This window comes from Rhinolophus hipposideros (assembly GCF_964194185.1).
Source record: "Rhinolophus hipposideros genome assembly, chromosome: 1".
Taxonomy (NCBI): Eukaryota; Metazoa; Chordata; class Mammalia; order Chiroptera; family Rhinolophidae; genus Rhinolophus; species Rhinolophus hipposideros.
Genome location: NC_138047.1, coordinates 45,256,087 through 45,276,607, shown reverse-complemented (window position 1 = coordinate 45,276,607; position 20,521 = coordinate 45,256,087). Strand labels below are relative to the sequence as shown.

Here is a 20,521-nt window from a genome sequence, read left to right as displayed (position 1 = left end):
AAAAGTAATTTGTTTAAAGGTATAGAATTGGTGATATCTCTATGTCTCTCTCAACTGCCTAGAAAATAGAGTTTACATAAACTTTGAGCTCTTTAGAAGCAGGGTCTATGGTTTTTCAGTTTCCTTGAATGCCTGTTTCTCCCCCTTATTTAAAGGCAAAGGAATCGGTTCTTTTTAACTATCATTTAGTTGCAGTATAACATGATTAAAAAGAATAAAATGGATTTTAGATAGCTCTATGACTGTGAATCTGAATTTAAATGTCCTCTATACAGTGAGTGTGAAAAAAATCCATTTAGCCACATTATTGGGAAGATTAAATGAAAAAAAATGTAATGTTCCAGGTACATACTACACACTTTGGATCTACAATCACTACATAACAGTGATTATAGAACATCTCTCTGTGATAAGACATTCAGTAACATTTACTGTGACTTTTATTCAAAAGAAGAAAGGCGTGTCATAGCACAAACAAATCTCCACAATTCTCCTTTGTACCAGACATTCTTTGGTAATTGACTGTCCATTTCCCAAGTATGAGAAAAGGAGAAATAAGATCAGGCAGCTGATAGAAGATTACATTTGATTGTATCTCATTACTGACAAAATTTAAGGGCAAACAGTAAGTTGTTAATTTAACTTTCTATCTTCCTGGAAAAAAAAACAACAAATAGCCTTATAAAAACATTGGGCAGCAGCAGTTCTCTGAAAACATAAAGGAAAGTAAAAAAAAAAAAAAAGTCTTTTATTTCATTTTCAATGTGTGAAGAGTAGGGTAACAGGGTTTGGGGATAGTAAGGAAATATATTAGGAGTCCATATTTCAATTATTGTCCTGCAGTTTGAAATACTGTCCCAAAACCAAAGTTTTGGTACTACCATATAATAACAGTGACTACATCACTTATTGTTCACTGATATTTTTTATTGAGGTTTGTAGCTCATGATTTTACATGTGATTGTACAGAGCATTTAAGGGGGACAAAAGGTTGGAAGGTTGTACAAGGGGAAAATCCAGTAGATTGAAATCTGGTAGGTGTATATAATAAGACTAATGCCATGTGTAAATACATGAGAATGGTAAGAGACCAAAGCCTGCAATAGCTATATTCTTGTTCCTAAAATCTGATTATCCTTATCAATGAGAAATGACTTAATTAGCTGTTGGTTTTTAAAATATACTATCGTTTTTTAAAAGATAATCTTGAATTAGATTTAATGCCTGGCACGTGGGAAAACAGTATGAAAATCTTTTCCAAATTAACCTTCTACTTTCCAATGCATTTACAGAAGCCAAATGAAGGGAAGTCAAGCTCTTTCTGCAACTCCCAATTTTATAGTTCCTAGGCAAAGGTCAGTGTTAGAATGTACAGAAAGGACTTATTTATAAATGAACACATTCTGATTGTCCACAGCTCTGTTTCAAGACAAATCGTCTTTTATTACTTAGGATGATAAGGGAAATCTTTATTCTTAAATGAGGCATGAAAACAAACTTTAAATGATTTTTCCTCATCTTTCTTGATTCATAATGTCATTCAAAACTCAAGTTATTGTAACAACTTGAAATTCATGGCATTAAAGAAAGGCTGTAGAAGACTAGGCAGTGGTCAGCGTAAGAGGACACTCTTGTGGTCACTGTATTCTGAACTCCATCCCCCAAGATCCTGAACAAACTGTTAAAGACTTGATGTCATTCATGAATTTTGCCAAACACTTTTTGAGGTCAACCGAGACATTTCATTTTGAAGCCAGAGTCATATTGTGAGTTTTACCTTCAGAAGAATCAGAGGAATTCTTAACCTTTAAAAAGCTACTCTAAGTAGCTTTAAAACATGTTTTACTGGATTTTAAACATATTTCCTTGCCAATGTAGTGTGAAATTCTGCAGTCTTGGGCCATTGATGCAAACTTAAAACCTTTTAAAATTTACAATCCTCCAATATTGTACTAACTGTAAATCTTTAATAACCTCTCCCTTAGATCACAGAGTGGAACATCTCATTTTAAAATTATTCATTCTGAATGACAATGTTTATCTAAATTAGATCTTTAGAAGTTGGCTTTACTTTCCTCATCTTTCAAGCTCTTTCCTTTGGCATTTTAGAATGAAAAAGCATTGGGAATACTTTTAGACACATTTGGATTATGGAGTACTCTGATAACACATAATGTGGACAACTGTCTGCAGAATTTTATAAATTGACTACAATAATTGAAGAGAGACGACTTCAGAGTAATATTTTCAGCAGTGCAATTATTTGTTCAGTCTCAAAGTAATATTCATATATAATGAGTTATCTGGTAATATGAATATTGCTGTTGGTTACGATTTTGCACAATGTACATAATTCCAAGTTAATATTAATTTAATGTTTATTAGAAAGGTTCATAATAAAGTTTTAAAAGGTACAAAGCTACTAGTAGCATTAACTGTGTTGGCATACAGAGAGTAAGCAGATTAGAGAGTGAAAGTGAATCGAGGCAAAAATACTTGTATTCTTAAAACATTTATAAAATATTCACGTTTCCTTAGGAGAGGGTGTAGCAAGACAAGAAATATGTATAGTGTTAAAAGTCTTTAGTGTTTCCTGTGGCATGAGTACCATAAAATTATAATATGGTAAACTCTATTTTTTTCATTATTTGGTACAGTGTTTAAGACTTTTATAACTCTAAATGATTTCATTATTATTTCCTGGAAAATTTTCTCTGTAACTCTAATTTAGGTCCTGCTACCTCACCGTACATTTGCCAACTTGGTTCTCTTCTTCCGTTCAAAAAGATTTGGTTATCCCAACAGAGGTTTTTTTCTTGTGTAGTCTTCCTGACTTCTTCATATAAATTAAAGTTCTCCTGTCACATGCCTTCTTAAAAATTATAGTTTGAATTCACCTTTTAAATAGTCTGAGACATAAATTAAATGAGAAAAAAAATCCATGATATAGTATATTAAGAGAAGAAAACATCAAAACATAGCTGAAATCAGGACATTTAAATAATAACTTAAAGGTCTTAGATGTTTAAGAAATGCTAACTTTTAATTTTTTTTAAAAAAGAGGAAATAGTAATAACTTTATTTCAAACGAGAATATGCAAAACCATAATAACTACCCATTTTACTGCAGAAATTATAAAGTTTGCAATATTGTAAACAAGCTATTTCCTCTGCAAGCTGTAAATAAAAGGAATAAGAGTATGCAAGTATATGTACAGGTGAAGGTGAAAGATTGATTTCCTTTTTAAAGCAAAGAGGAAGTAATCAAGTTAATTAGTAAATAGAAAAGATTCCTTTTATGGTCTAAGCAGGAAAGAAGCAGCTACCAACACTTTTTAATTTCTACTAGTCTTAAAATAAAATAAAAATTAGGTATTTAGCAATATTTTCAGATAGTTTAAGGACATATTTGCTTATTACAAAATTAAATTTATAGTTGGGATCCATTAAATGTATTTTATGAGCTCAAAGAAATTTCTCATGTAGAATTCTTTTGCACAAAAATGCTTCCCTAAGCTACTTTGCAATGTTGCTGCTTCACTCTTGTGCTTCCATGTTTCTAAGTAATTTATGGATGTGTAGAAATCGAACAAGATCTATTTAAAGTATCACTTAGGAATGCATAGTAATTATGTGGTAAGTTAGTTATGAATTATTAAACATGAACTAATTAAATCTTCCTATCTTGGTACTACTACAATATACTAACGATCATACATATTGTTATTTTATCTCAAGTATTTTTGTTAGAGAAGAAAGGACATTCTTATCAGTATTTTCAGAATTGCTCAAAATCGAATTAGGGTTTTGATTCCTTTTCTCTCTCTCTAAATTTGAACTGACATGCATAGCAGTTCTGCAGTATTTTTCTTTTTTTGTTTCTTTTCTCCCCCCCAGAAACATCCCAAGGAATGGCACTTTGGTACAGTGCTGATAGACAACTTCTAAAAACTAATTATTCTTTCACTAATCAAACATGATTATTGATTAGTTTTGAGTTGATCTTTAGACAACCCAGAAAATATTTTTTTCTCTCCCGTTTGGTCTCTACATTATGCAGAAAGTCAGCCTTTAAAGTTTTTAATGTCATTTTTTTAGTGCAAGCAAATCAGTCAATAGATTTGAACTTTTGTGGGGGAAAAACCTAAAATTATTGCCTACAATTAAGTCTATGGGTTCTTTGTAAATGTTACTAATTCACTTACACCTTTATCTCCATTATCATGAAAAGTTTATCACACCAATTAGTATTAAAAAATAAAAAAATATTAAATCTTAAAGATCTTTCATCAATATGTGAACATTTTTAGATTAACAGGGATTTTATAAACAGAGATGATAAATTACATTTTAATTAAAAGTATTTGTGAATTTGTTTTGCAGAAAGTTAAGGGTATTTCCACCACCTACATTTGATTGATACATTTTCCTGATTATTTTTGTTTCAATATAATTTTTCTCATGCCAGTTCTTTTTTGTTTTTATGATTATTTTAGCATAGCAATTTATTATTCAACTATAGTTTTGTGTTTTTTTTTAACTTTAATAGAGTGGAAATAAAGAAGGGTGCTCAAAAATTTAATTGGAATTCCAACCTGTTTCTCCTTCACAGAGTTTAGATTTCTCCATAAATATTATCAATTAGGACATGGCTAAGCAATATTCCTACAGTTTCTGAATTAACTAAACATGTGGTCTCTTAGCTAATGCCCTAATAAAGTATTATGTGAGATAGACCGCAAAGGGAAAAAAAAAAAATCAAGTGTAAAATGTTATAAAGATATTATTTTACCAGGAAATAATAATTGCTTTGTTTCATTGGCATAATTTGTACTTCCAGCTATCAGAGAATGTGCTATGTATATATAATATATGTTTGTTGCAAATTTACTTCTTAATGGAAAATCATATAAACACATCAGAAATATGCAGATAAATCGGTCACGATGTCACAGAGTACTGAAAATATCCTCAACCAAAAGTGATAGATAAAACAAGAAAATTAAAAAAAAATAATTTATCAATAGCTACACATGAAAATGTATGTAAAAAAAAAAAAAAAAAAAGATTTGTTTAGGAATTCAAGACCTGCTAGTGTAGAGAGAACATGTTAGAGAAGACACAAATTTCTATTGAAATGTATACACATAACTCTTTTATCCACTGTTTTCTTTTCATTATAGTCACATAAAACTTGGGGGAACAATTTCTTCCTGTGAAAGTCTTTGGGATCTTTAGGCTCTCTGAAAGCACAGCAGTTCTGATGGATGCAAGTTCAAAAATCTCACCCTTTCATCTTGATGTAAGAGCTTGGTAGTAACTGACAGTACTGAATGGCCTTCTGCACCAGTTTATATATTCAAGTGATGTTCTTCAACTTGGTCTATGGAGATCTGGGAGGCTACCTGCTTCAAATTTCCATATAATAAAACACAAAAGATAATGGGCAAGGCGGTAGCAAACATCAAAAATGAGAATTGGCAGCACCAGCAAGCTGAAGTGAGGTAGTTTCCCCATTGTTCAGTGAAACTACCTTCTTGTTGACAGAGTTGCTCTCATAAAGATTACTGTTGGATTGGCAAAACAAACATAAGTGCTCATAATCCAGAGACCATTTTCGTGTTTCCGAAGTTACCTTCAACAAGTCTAAAAATGGTTTGTTCGTTACCAAATATATTCTATGTACCAGATAGGCTAACCACATTTCAGGTGCTAATATTGCCACAGTGTGGTGTGAGAAAACCTAGTAACGGTTAAAGCTGTGGTTCTCCTACAATTTAAAGAAAATCTATAGACCTAAAAATTATTCACATTAAATGATTAAAAAGGAATGATGCATAAGATATTTTGAGGTGATATAAAGGTTACGGTGTACTCTGACCCACCACAGAATGTTTCCTTTTGTCATATATTTTAAAACTGAATTTATAGATGACTGGTTATTTTCCATACTACTCCTCATATTAATTTAAGAAACTAATTTATAGGTGGATAGTGTTTAGATTTTTGGGAAATGAAAAGGAAAAAGAAAAATAAATCACCAAGAGATAAAGAGAAATTATAATTTGGCAAATTCATTCTAACTTTGCTCTAGGAGGGGCTCCATATGTAGACACTGTGGTAAAGGTTCTTCTGCACTGGGCGACCCAGAAAGTTTATTTGAAAGGCCTTTTTCCCCTCTCATTTTTTTCCTTATATAGAACAAGAAAAAATTAGCATTATAATGTCTTATACTATCTTTATGAAATGGATATTCTCTTTGCTGTTATTCTTGCTGCAATTTTGCCAATTGAGGAAATTTAAATTTCTAACATCGAAATGGAGCTTACAAGGGAGGAAAAAAAAATAATCCATATCCCCCCCCGCCCAAATTCAATATTTAAACATCTGATTGAATCTGGCTTTTATAATAAGCATAGAGACTGCAGCCGGTTTATAAATAAGCACATAATAACCTATATATTAACATATTTGAAAGTGAGCTATGCATCTTATTTCCGTTAACAGAAACATGACCATCCCATTTTTCCAGTCCTTTGTCTGTAAAAGCTGTATAATTTTGTGCTTAGGTTATTCATTTAGGCAGATTGATTTCTTTTGCATGGCTCATTTGGGCCGTAGAGGATTTAGCAAAGTTTATATACTGCAAACAGATGGAAAGAAAGGCGAGTAAATAAAAAGAGTAATTAATTGTATAGTACATACATCAATACAGTATCTACTAAATCTCAATCAGTTGTTTATTGGTTGGCAAACAAGTTTCACTTTTACAACAAATATTAGTAATGAGGTCATCCAACTTTGAGACCATACAAAATGGATCATAAATGTAAAAAAAAAAAAAGTATGTGCTGCTAATATAACTCTTGTATTCCTACATTACTTAAAATCTTGTCAAATAAATAAATTTTCCTGTTAATAAACAGAAAAGTTTTTTTTTTTTTAATCACTTCAAAATAACTTGACCTTTTGATTCTTATTATGAGAGAGAGAATTCCCTTTAAAAATTGGTAGTGCAGGTGCCCACTTGGGGATCAGACTGAGCATTCAGCACTTTAATGCCTATGGGATACCTTTTTTTTTTTTTTTCACATGCAGAAGCCCCACTAGTTCTATTGACACCTCTTGACTTCTAGAATCATAGCTACTGTCTTGGTGATGAATCAGTTGCCAAATATGCTTGCATTACAACAGATGTGCACTCTAAACATAAAAGTTTGTCCTGCTCTAATTTGCAAAAATGCTCCTGGAAATATTCTGACTGAATAAAGATATATAGTGAGGGAAGGAAGTCTAATTTTATTTATTTTATTTTTTGTAAAAAATAATTTGTTTGCATTACTAGAAAATGATTCTTATAAAGTGATAGTTTTATTTATTATTTATTTATTTATTATTTATTTATTTTTTGCTAAGTGAATTTTTAAAGAAAATAGGAGCGAGAGAGAGAAAGAGAGGAGGAGAGAGAAAGAGAGAAGAGAGAAAAGGGGTAAAAGAAAATGAAGAAAGAAAGAAAACAAAGGAGAAAGGAAGGAAACTTTGCTCTCTTACTGGTAGACAAACTTGCAAGACCAGCACAAAAGAAAAAGAAAATTTCTCTTTTTTTTCCCACTACATTAACAGGACTTAAATTCTGGAGGAACAGAAAGCAGACTATATGTGCAATGCTAGTATCTGTACATTACATAGAAATTGTTCAATCTTTTTTCTGCCATTAGTTTTATCATCAGTTAATACAGCAACGCATAAAATACGCATTTAGCATATAATTCTAGAATTCCCCTCCATTTCATTATTAATTTTGTTGTTCTATTTTTTATACCACAACTATTCCTGCTGTGGTGAATTCGGGTTGTGAGTGACTAAAAACCACTATGTGATACAGTTTTGCTTTGCTTTTATGTTTGTTTGAGCAGCACTCCAATCTAGATGCAGCATTGTTACTAATGTCAAACCGTTCTGGCCTTTTAAAAAACAGGTCCTTGTAATTATAGTAACAAAGCATCAGAGATGTTAGAACAAACACAACATAACTCAACAAGGCCACAATGAGCGCCATTTTCTTCATATCTCGTTCATTAACATAATGAAGTCTCCATCTGAGGGGAGAAAGGACAGGAAAAGATAGGACACAGGGGACTTTCAGCAGTTATCTTTCTCCCCTGGGCTGACCTAAAAATCCCAGTTTAAAAAAAAAAAAAAAAAAAAAAAAGTCTGAGAGTTTGTTGTTCAAGAACAGCATAAAGATTTAGGAGTACACACATTATTACCACTGCTTAATAGCAACTCAGAACAGTCAACCAGGTGTTAGGAGTTTTGTTGGTTTACATTTCTCTGTGTCTTCTATAGACTAGTGACCAAATGAGCAGGTCCTTTTGCATTTCCCTCTGGAGGGGTCCCTTCTTTGTTTGGAGGAACTATAAATCCATCACTGCTCCCACGACCTAGCTGGTAGTAGGTGTGCAGCTGATGGACGTGGTTTCTGGAGCCTAGGTTTGGCATGCTTTTGTAGTAAACATCTTCCGCATCACCACATTTGGCCGGTGGGGGTTCGGTCTGGGTGCTGGTGGTAACACTCTCTGCGGCAGGCACACCAGCCAGGACTGGCATGCTGGTGTAGAGAGAGTCCCTATGGGGTGACTGAAGATCTTCTGTGTGCTCGTTGGTTAGCAAAGGGAAAAAGCTCTCACTGTGGTCTTGGGGGATCCGCCGTCTGCTGTAATGGTGTGGCTGGTGGTTGTCTGTGGAGTAAACTCTCGGGGGCAGCAAAGGAGCATCCGATTCCTCATGAATGAGTTCCAGGCCCAAACTCTCCTCGTGGTTAAAAGAAGTGGCGTCGTCCAGGACAATGGCATCATCTTCACTCCCACTGCCAAGGTTATTCACCAGCTTGTTCATCAGATTTCTGTTCTGTTCGCTGGAGCGCTCGTGGTTGTTCAGGTAGGAAGGTATGTAGTTGGAAGTGAGTTCCTTCAGAATCTTTTTCTCTAGGGCGGTCTCATTATGGTTATAGCCACGGTCTATGATTTGCACACAGTTGCTCAGGTATTCTCCACTGGCAATGCTGTAACTATTGCCATGGTTACCATTCAGTGGTAGAGTATCCATGACACTTGTATCCCTGGCATTGTTCAGAAGCCCCTCTGAAAAAGATGACAAAACACTATGACATTTATATCCAATTGGCCATAGGACACATACACAAGCACAACAGCAAAAACAAGACTATGAAGTATGTATAAATTGCTAGCATTTTAAGTATAAAATATTTGGAAACAAAAAACACTATAAAATCTCTATCTCTATCTCTATATAAGCTTGGACGATTGATGGAAATCTTATAAATGAAAAATCATTCAAAATAAATCTTAAAAGAAAATCAAAAACTATGAATTTGCAATTTCCACACAAACATTGCCTAAAATTATTTGAAACCTATTTGGTTAGAACGCAGAAAAAATAACACAAAATTGTGGTATAATCATTCATAGCATTCAATTTATACACATCAAAGTCAATTTAATAATTAATTACCTTTTAATTTTACATGTTATCTTAACACTGAAATAGGTATAATATTAACATAATTCATGTGTGGTACTTTGAATATACTGGTCAAACTAAAAGAATCAAGGAGTTTCTAATAATTTGATATAAAATTTTATAACATTAAAAATAATCTCTACACAAAAAAAAAACCACAAAAGGATTATGTTAAATTTGCCAGAATGAGGTAGTCATGAAATAATGCTTAGTCAAATAAATGGAACTTCAAAATAATTTGCACGTAGGAACTTTCAAAACAAAACATTTGGATTTATTTTCTATTTTTTTTTCCTGGTATAAGCACTTTGGTTACTATTATATATTAACGCATTAGTAATTGTTTAGGGCCATTAGATAATATTACAAAAGAATGTGTAAAGACTTAGGGGTCTGATTCCTAAAAACATAGTGTGAGTATTAAAGATTCCATTTCATAATGATTGATGACTTTGTATGCATGTTAAAGTTTGAGTTTTAAAGAGGTTAAATATTTTATTCTGGGAAGAAGCAGCTGCAGTGAAATAAATTTGACCACATGCTTTTCCAACGGTTTTGTATTTTCTTGAATGAACAGAAATCCAAGAATCTATAATAGTTCCATAAATCACTTCAAATGCAACCACAAAAGAAAATAAAACACAAACATTTAACCAATACTGGTAAATAAAAAAAGGTATATCTTTTTACAGAGCAATTAATTGAAGAATTCTATTAAACTTCTCAATACACTGTTAACTTGTGAAAATACAGCATTCATTCTATATCTGTGATGCAATTATATTTAACAAAACTGAACTAGTTCTTTGCTGGTTTAAATAAAGTGTCCCAAATGTGCCAATTTTTATACAGACTTCTGATGAATACTCTGTATTCATCAAGTAACATGGTTTTCAAAAAACAGCAACACATAAAATCCATTAAAAAGCAGCGATCACAGACATAGAGTGAAGCGATTTATTTTCATGTCATAAGATATCTTGTAGACAAATCCACAATGTTAAGAAAAAAAATAGTAAATGCTTTTTAAAGGGCTATATGTGATGGGTGATTGCTGCTGCAGAGGCTGCTATGGTATGCTTGATGGTTATGGTTAAGTAACTGATGCATTGAAACATGTGTTTATTTCTGTTGTCAATGCATTAGATATGGTTTGAAAACAGCCATAGTAAAATAAAGTGGGCATGTTGCATGTGACATATATTTGTATGAAGGAATGTACTAATAAAAATTAAAAGATTATGAATTAGCAAAAATAAATGCTTAATTTAAAAACAATTTAACTCACACAAACATTACATGAGACTTAACAACTATGTTGATTATGTGACACGATAAAAGAATCAGACAACAAAAGCGTCTAATCTCTATTAACATATACTTATATAAATCAATTCATAGGTTCCTTCGTTTTTAAATTGTGAGATGAACTGTTTTTAATAACTACATCATCTATATGTGATGCAATAAAAGTGAACTAAAAAAAATTACATTTGATATGCAATGTTTAGCTTTACTCCCATACTTGTCTCTCTGTAGGGCTCTAAACGACAGCATGAAGAAAAGGAAAGAAAAAACAACAAGTAAGCTTACAGCGACAGTAGAAGAAACATGAGTAAAAAGCAAATTGATGATATGCAGAAAAAAGAGTCAAAGGAAATAATTTTCACTGCCCCAAAATTCATGAGTCTGTGTTACATGGTTTATCATAATTAAAAATACTAAAATGTTAGTCAGAAAATAAGAAACCCCTCTTAACGCATGCTAATAAAGTGAGTATTTAATAAGCATTTCTACAGTTTGTAAATTTCAAATAAATATACATTTTTTTACAGTTAAGATTATCACACCAAATAAGGAGAATACAAATTTGAGAGCAAGCCATGACTGTTTTCACAACAATATTTTAATATTATATATGTGTGTGTCAGAGAATACCTGCTTCTAAGGAATGCTGTTAACTTTAATTTTTTCAGCAAAATTATAAATAAAGTCTTTATCTCATATATATATGTATATACAGAGAAAAATAGAGTTGAAGATTTTCATAATTGTACTTTTTTCCTTTATGTATCTTCTTTCCATGTACAATGGTTATTTTACCCCCACTGTACCTATACAAATGTGTTTTTTTAATTGTGAATAATACTGATCAAGGCTGTCATTTCTGGAGCTCATATTCAAAGTTGTAATACTATGGAAAAAGAAAGACATTAAATCCAATCATTATTCTGTATCAAGAAAACGCGAGGAGAAGGAAATACCACCATCAATATCAGGTTTTCTTCTGGATTGTTGCACAATCACATGCAATCAAACATTTTTAGAGTCAATCCTTCAAAAACAATCCTAGCAAAATTGTTTTTTAAAATAACTCATATTTAATCAGGTCAAAAGAACCACTCTTGCTGCTTTTGTTTACAGGAGGGTTAAATCATCACAAGATAAAAACCAGTGACATCACTGGACTAGATCATGTAAAGTGATTCCAATTTGTTATAATTTAAGCTGTGTTACAGAGATGTGATGTTTGTACTTTAAATGTTGATTTGCTTCTCATCAAAAGACCAATGATATTTCAAATTGCAGATGAAATTTCTTTTAAATTTTCGAAATAGCTTTAGAAAAAGAACTGGAGATAAAGAGCCAAAGCAATAGAGCGACCGATGTAAATAATTTGTAGGTTCAGTATGGCTCCCTCCTTAAATGACAGGATTTTAGAACTGGAAAGCACATGGGAGGTAACTAAAGTTCAATTCCTGCTCTTCAGAGGTGAGGAAACTGCAGCCAAGAGAGTCAGAGTCTTATCTAACACCACCCTGATATTAATAGCAGAACTGGGATCAGAAAGGGAATCTTCTGGATTTCCTCTGTGTACTACTAACTATCTCTTTCTCTTCACATCTGCATTTATTGAAAGCTTTAACAGAATATTTACTTATGTATTTTATAATACAAACTTGTAGTCTTACCAAATATAATGTATTCTTCACTAAATCCCATCCTAAGGATATATGTCTTTCTTTAAAGATTCAGAAGTCAGTTAAATTACTTTAAAATGTAAATTATTTTGCAAAATCATGACTTCCTCTCTATATTATGTTTTGTTGACAGGTTTATCTGTAACAAAATTGATTTTACAAAAACTGAATTCTCCATTACTGACAAGAAGACAATGGTCCAGAAATACTATGAGTGATGTTTTAAATATTTGCACAATGTGAATGCAATATAACAAAAATATATTATTCATCTTTATTTTAACTCTATCAGCTTCAGTAACACTATAAATACATACTTACATATTTTTAAACATAGATATTACAAACAAAAACAGATACTTTAAATTAGAATGCTTCTTTACTTGGATGGCATTGGTGCAACTGAATTAGGGCACCCATAGAACAAAACGAAGTGGTAATTCAATATAAACCACCCAGTACATACCGAACCACCTATATTTCATGTAATGTTTCACCTTGCCAGTAAGACTATAAGTGCATTCATCTGAAAGCATAAGATTAGCAGCAATATGACAAAAACCAAGATTTATTTTGGGTCAATGGTGAAAAGAATTATTTTAAGCACTACCATAGTTTCCCAACATCTTAAAAATATTAAAACACCAAATCGCTGAACAATTATACTTCTAAGTGAAAAACGTTAATAAAATTTACTTTTGTTTTTAAGAAAACTCAGTAGAATTTAGTTAATTTACTGGCAAAAATGACAAATCCATTTGAACAATCTTTTGTGCATTTATTGATAATCTTAACAGCAATATCCAGTAATAGATTCCATGGAAATCAAACTTAGAATCTATATGGTATTATTTTAAATTTGGCATCATGAGAATTCCAATTTGATAATATTTGCAGAACTGGTTCATCCTTAGAAAAGTCCCCTAATTTAGGGTACCAGTAAAAATAAAATAAAACAAGAAGGCAGATACAGAATTAGGAAAACTATGTAACAATAATTTTTAATTTTTTCATTATATAAGACATTGGAAATTATATCTGAATCAAAAAAGCTAAACAAAATATCTTCTAAATTTATTACTTGTTTTAAAGCAATTTGCAACAACGTGTTGTAGAAGACGAATAAAGTAGAATAGATTTAGTTTGCAGATATGGTGTAAATCTTTGTTTAACATCATTCAAAACTTAGTAATATGTCAGCATACTTTAAAATGTTTTGATGACACAATTATCTGTCAGATAGTCTAGTTAAAAAACAAAACAAAACAAAACAAGAAAACACAGCATAAGCTCTGCTAAACTGTTGTGCCAAAGCACATCTGGTGCATTGAGTAATGGACACTTGGTTCAGTGCTACAATAAAATAGGGACAGTGACAAATCAATGCCAATTTAAGGGAGGGGGCAACCATGAAGAAGGACCTAGAAACAAACTATTTCATATTGATGGCACTGAGGTTGTTTCACTAGGGAAATGGAGGACTAAAAGAGACATGTTAGCTGCTTTCAAGTATTTAAAGGATTGGCAAAGAGAGCAGAATGCTTTGCTCTCTGCTCTGGATGGCACACCTAAGCATCATGGCCACAGGCAAATTTCAGCTCAGTGGATGGAAAAAAAATATATACACCAAATGGAACACTTCCACAATTGAGTACTGTTGACTTTTGAACAACATGGGTTTAAACTGCGCAGGTCCACTTATTGATATGCGGACATTTTTCAATAAATACTGTAAATGTACTGTCCCTTTCTTATGATTTTCTTAACGCTTTCTTTAGCTTACTTTATTGTAAGACTACAGCATATTATGCATATACTAAATATGTGTTAACTGAGTGTTTCTTATTGGTAACGTTTCTTGTTAACACTAGGCTATTACCGTGTTTTCCCCAAAATAAAACCGGGTCTTATATTAAGGTTTGCTCCAAAAGATCCATTAGGGCTTATGTTCAGGGGCTGTCATCCTGAAAAATCATACTAGGGCTTATTTTACGGTTAGCGGGACAATCAGCTCTAATGCGTCTTTTGAAGCAAAAATTAATATAAGAGCCGGTGTTATATTTATTATATTATATTGTATTGTATTGTATTGCATTATATTACATTATATATATATATATATATATATATATATATATATATATATATATATATATATATATGACCTGATATTATAGTTATTATATTATATATTATATTATACCTGGTCTTATATCATATTATATGATATAAGACCCAGTCTTAAAGTAAAATAACACCGGATCTTATATTAATTTTTGCTCCAAAAGACGCATTAGAGCTGATTGTCCCAAGGTCTTATTTTCGGGGAAACACAGTATTAGGTTGGTGCAAAAGTAATTGTGTTTTAAATGGTTAAAAACAATTGCGAAAACCACAATTACTTATGCACAAACCTAATAGTTAAGTTTTTTGGAGCTCAAAAGTTATATGCAGATTTGGACTGCATACAGGTTGGCACCCTCACCCCTTGCTGTTGAAGAGTCAACTGTAAATGAAGTCCTGAGGTGGGAAGGGTCCCATTAGAGGAAACGCTTAAGCACAGGCTGACAGAACATCAGCACTATAGTAAAGAAGACCTAATGAGCTCTGTTCCTTCTTCTTATTCTAAAAGTATATGATTCTAAGATATGTAGGCTTTGGGAAAGCTGATAAAATGTTAAGGTTTCCTTAGTTATTTCATCCTATTGACAAACAACTTGACTGTATTCCTAAAGTCACTTCTGAATTACTGAGTTTGGTATTTAGAAATAACTGAAAATCATCCTTTGCATTTGGTAGTGTCACCTGGGAAACTCAGATGGTTTTAGACACCCAGTGGCCATGTTGTAACAAACATGCTTGTCCGGAATGGGCATTCACACCAAATTTCATGCACTAAAACCACTGATTATTTACCTAGGACTGGGAAGGAAAACACACAGACACACACACACACACACACACACATACTAAGATTCTCATTGAGAATAACAAAACTTTGATTGCCTGGAAAAATGAAATATAGCTAATCTATCACAACAGATTTGAATAAATCTTGGAAGTCTCTTTGTTGTAGTGAAGTTTCTTTCAAATATATTTTTAAATAAGTAGATCACTGACTAGGATTTTTCTTTTATGAAACTTTTATTTGAATAGTTTTTCCTGTGGTCTGTTTACGTATGATGTAGACATTTTAAATCTCTTGTTCCCTAATAAAATTTTATTCTTAGAAAAGATAAAGCCACATCAAATGCTTACACTGTAAGCACTTTGAAGAGATTTATGTTTATTTGTTTGTGAGACAATTAAAATTTTATACCACTTAAAGTTAGAGGATATAGAGAAACCATATTCAAAAGCCTGTTTTTAACAGATAGACACTGTAGAAAAGGATTTTGTGAGCTTCCTGAACCAGTTCATAAGGGCGATGGCAAGCTAGGGGTGAACCTGATCTGCTAATGTTAAGTTCACTGATCTTCTCTCCATGGCTTAGTTCAAAGTATTTTTTTTTCCCCTGGAGTCAATCTCAATACATTCATCAGCACTGATGCTTTGTGCCTAGAGTGTGCTTCACAGTATAACCGAGTAAGATTATTTTCTATTAAATCTTATAACGTTAAGACTATGGACCAAGTGTTCCTTTATGTTACTTACCTTAGGCAAATATCTCATTTCTCAAAATAAATACATAGGTATTTAATATTGAGATTAAACAAGAAAAGGACTACAAGCCACAAATACATTTTATAACATTACAAAGAAACACACACATATTGATGCATCAAGCATTTGTTTGTCAGAAGAAAGGAACCTATTTCTTATGAAGGAAAACCTAAGGAAAATGGAAAATAAAAGCACCAAGAGGAGTAGAAGGTGAAGGGAATCTGTGTGTCTGCTTCCAAAAGAAAGAAAAGGCAGGAGGAAGGAAAGGAAAATAGAATGTGGCCATAAAAGCTACATAAAATGGGACTCTCACTTGAAAAAATTAAGATAAACTCCAGCACACCTTGTGCGTTGTACATGCTGACAGAAGGGTTGTTACAGACCGCCGGTTCCCCAAGCAATGTATTATAGGGATTGTTAGTACCATGCGGACGAAGCAGAGCATTGCTTATAAGATGATTAGCCATGGCTCCTGGAGCAGCCCCATAGAAAGACAGAGAAAAAAAAAAAAGGTCAATCAGGCAAATGTGTTTGAAAAAAAGAAAGGAAACATTTAGAATGACAACAGTTGACATAGTCCTGATTACAGGCAGGCAGCTAATTAGACTCAAAAATATATCCCACTAAAGCACATGTTTCCAATAATGCACATATCCGTGTCAATGGGAAAGAAACAATTTACAATGTTGATTAAGCCACATTTAGGGTGTTCTCTTTCCCAAAGTGTAAGCAAAAATATTTTCCCATGCTTGCTAAAAATTTTTTTTTTAAAAGCAAAATACAGACTTTCATACAAAGAAAACACAAAACAAAAGTGCAAAAAAAATTGAAACAGAAAGAAAAGCTAAAATTAAACAAAACACCCCTCATTCACATAAACGATTGGATTGTTTCCAATGAAAGAAAAAAGAATAAAAGGCAAGATTCATGATAAAATACTCATTTGGAGAGCAGTTGTTGACACAACAGAAGAATTTGACATTTCTTAAAATTTTATGAAGAGGAATCTTTAATTTGAAATAAAATAAACTATAATCACTCTTATTAGTACACCATAGTAAGCACACTTATTAGGTAAAGTTACAAATCTGATAAAGTGTCATACGGATATTATTTTAAAATACTATAAATAGAGTATTAACTTCAAGGCATCAAGCAATATATATAATTCCATTTTCCATTTTCCAACTGGTTGTTTGGACTTTGGCAAAGCAAAAGAACACAGTTAAATTCTTTCATCTCTTGTGAACACATGTACTAAGTTTCTGACATACCATCAGTATGAGTTGCAACTTCCCACCCTCCAAAGTCATTTAATCAAAAAGCAAAAAAAGCAGAGAAACAGTTTTATAAAATATAATTAGGGCATGTATGAAAACTGATAGGCAGAATGTGCATTTATGTTAATGAAAAAGAAAGGAAAAATAACTCTAGGAATAGGTTGACAACACAAGTATGTGTTTGTTTAAACATATACATTCAAGAATAAAAATATAATCTATCGATGAGGAGAAAATATTTGCAAACAAATTTACAAATATTTGCAATCCAACAAAGGGGTAGCATCTGGAATACAGAAAGAACTCTCAAAAGTCAACAGTAAAAAAAAGATAAAACAACAAAAAAGCAATTCAATTAGAAATGGGCCAAAGGCATAAACAGACATTTCATGGAAGAGGATAAGGTGCCAAACAAACTCATGAAAAGAATCACGATTAGCCATTAGTGAAACACAGATTAAAACCACAATGACATATCACTACACACTTCAAATAAAAGTGATGACAATATTAAATGCTGACAAGGATGAAGAAAAACTGGATCACTCACATTCTGCTGGTGGGAATGTAAAACAGTCCAGCTACTCTGGGCAATAGTTTGGCAGTTTCTTATAAAACTAAATGTGCGATTACCGTACTACCCCACAAGTGTACTCTTGGACATTTATCCCAGAGAAATGGAAATTTATCTTCACACAAAAACTTGCACATGAAAGTTTATGGCAGCTTTATCTGTAATAGCCCATAATGAGAAACAGTCCACATATCCTTCCACTGGTGAAATGTTAAACAATCTGTGGTACACCTACATCATGGAATACGACTCAACAAGAAAAAGAAACAAATTATTAATGCACATAATAACCTAGATGAACCTCTAGAGAATTATACTGAGTAAAAAAGACAATCTCAAAGGTTATATACTGTATGATTCAATTATGTATGTAACATTCTTGAAATGACAAAATTATAGACATGGAAAACAGATTAGTAATTGCCACGAACTAAAGATGGAAGGGAAAGGTAAATAGGTATGGTCATAAAAGGGCAAAACGTGGCATCCCTGTGGTGATGGAACTACTCTGTATCTTGACTATGGTGGTATATACACAAACTACCCTTGTAATAGAATTGCATAGAATGAAACACACATATACAAATACAATGAAATATAAGAAAAATTGAAATCTGAAGACTGATGAATTGTATCAATGTCAGTATCCTGGCTGTGATATGGTAGTACAGTTTTACATTATTGAGGGAAGTAGGGTAAAAGGTATATAATCTCTGTATTATTTCATACAAATGCAAGTTAATCTCAATTACTTCAAAAAAAAGTAACGTACATTGAATGAACTAAACAAAAACAGTCGCTTGTAGAAAATGTTTTAAAAATAAAAATGAAAAATATTGCCATGATAATTTTAACATTTTTTAAAATCACAGCTCTTTGCAATATAGTAAATTATCAGTCAGATAACAAATGTTTAACCTTAAAATTGGGAAGTGAACATCTCTTGATTTAAAGGACAATATAGCTTGTCAGATCTGTAGAGCTGGAGAGTTTCAGTTCTTTCAGGAAATCAGCCATGTGTTTACATGCTGCACACCCGGCAAAGAACTAGCATAACACCAGCATATAATTTTTTCACTTACCAAGTCCTTGATGAACATTTGCTGAAGTTCTACAACATTTATATTTGAATATTTTTACACAGTGTGATGGCAGATCGTCAATTTATCAAATAATGTGTCTCTCAGAATATTATTTCCCATTGATGAATTAAACATATGGAAAATCAATAAGAAAAGCTAAAAAGAATTGGCTATAGTGCTTTTCAGGTAAGAAATGGAACACTGTAAATCTTAAATGTGTATACTGTTGATGTTACATAAATTTTAGATTAATTGTGAGAGACAGGATTTGGACACATGTAAATTTTACCTGCTACCTCTAGCCTTTTTTTTTCAAGTAAGAAGGAAAGTTAGTTTTCTAATATAAATAATTACTTTCTAAATTTTTTCTAAAAAAAGCATTTAAATAGAAAATGAAAGGTGTAAGCAACTTAAAATGAACTAGGGTAAAAGCCTTCAAAACATAAAATTGCTCAAATTCTTTTCATTCCCTCACAGATCAAACTGGCAAAATCTTTATGGCTGGAATGTATATCTGCATCTCTACACATTTCCTTTCATTACTACACATTATTTAATTTAAACTAATCGGAAAACAAACAGTAGGCTGAGAAGATTGCATGCCACTTTTTTTTCTTTGCTTCCTATAGCTTATAAAAGAAAATATTCCTTTGTTTTACATACCGTGTTTCCCTGAAAATAAGCCCTAGCATGATTTTGCAGGATGACATCCCCTGAACATAAGCCCTAATGCGTCTTTTGGAGCAAGAATTAATATAAGACCCGGTCTTATTTTCAGGGAAACATGGTATCATGTAAAAAGGAAGATGCTCTGCTTAAAAGTTCTCATTACAGGAAATAAAATTTGCATGGTGGCGGAGGTTAATTAGATTCATTGTGATGATCTTGCAATATATACTGTAATATGCCTATTATACTTCAATAAAAATTAAAGAAAATGAAAAATGAATAAAAAATAAAATAATTTAATTTTTAAAAAGATGACCTGTGCTTTAAAATAAGGAAACAAGTTGGGAAGAATCAAGTACAAGCAAGAATCAGGTGACTTGACATTTTGGTTTCTGATTATCATTCAGTTTATGTAAAAAGCTAAGAATATAAAAACAAAAAAATAGTTTAATCAATCAGACCAAAATTGAGTTCCATAATAAAATTCTAGTGAAGCTATCAAAATTTTTATAGATAATCCATCCAGTGATAGCTTTCCTAGCATAAACTTCCTTTCAGTTTTTCTCAGTGTTCTTCTAATTTCTGAATGTACTATAAAGCACTTTTATCAATGAAACTACTAATATAGGAAGTCTTCCTACTAATGTAGGAAGACTGAGTTTAAAAGTTCATTTTATTTATTATCATTTCCTGCTAAGGTGGCAGGGCCAGCAACAATAGTGGAAATAC

The 20,521-nt window shown here is 32.1% G+C and overlaps 1 protein-coding gene across 29 annotated transcripts in view; it reads right to left on the bottom strand.

The window, feature by feature from the left end:
• Positions 1-6,722: 6,722 nt before the first annotated feature.
• ADGRL3 (adhesion G protein-coupled receptor L3) overlaps positions 6,723-20,521 on the bottom strand; it is a 744,191-nt gene continuing 730,392 nt past the window's right edge. For 9 of the 29 annotated variants that reach the window (XM_081060173.1, XM_081060147.1, XM_081060149.1 and 6 more), the window contains one exon: positions 6,723-9,143. In XM_081060173.1, coding sequence (XP_080916299.1) covers positions 8,344-9,143 — 800 coding nt within the window. In that variant the 3' untranslated portion in view covers positions 6,723-8,343. Of the gene's footprint in view, positions 9,144-11,034; positions 11,087-16,530; positions 16,660-20,521 lie in introns of all 29 variants that reach the window. The other 20 variants (XM_081060146.1, XM_081060169.1, XM_081060172.1 and 17 more) reach the window with 5 other exon arrangements.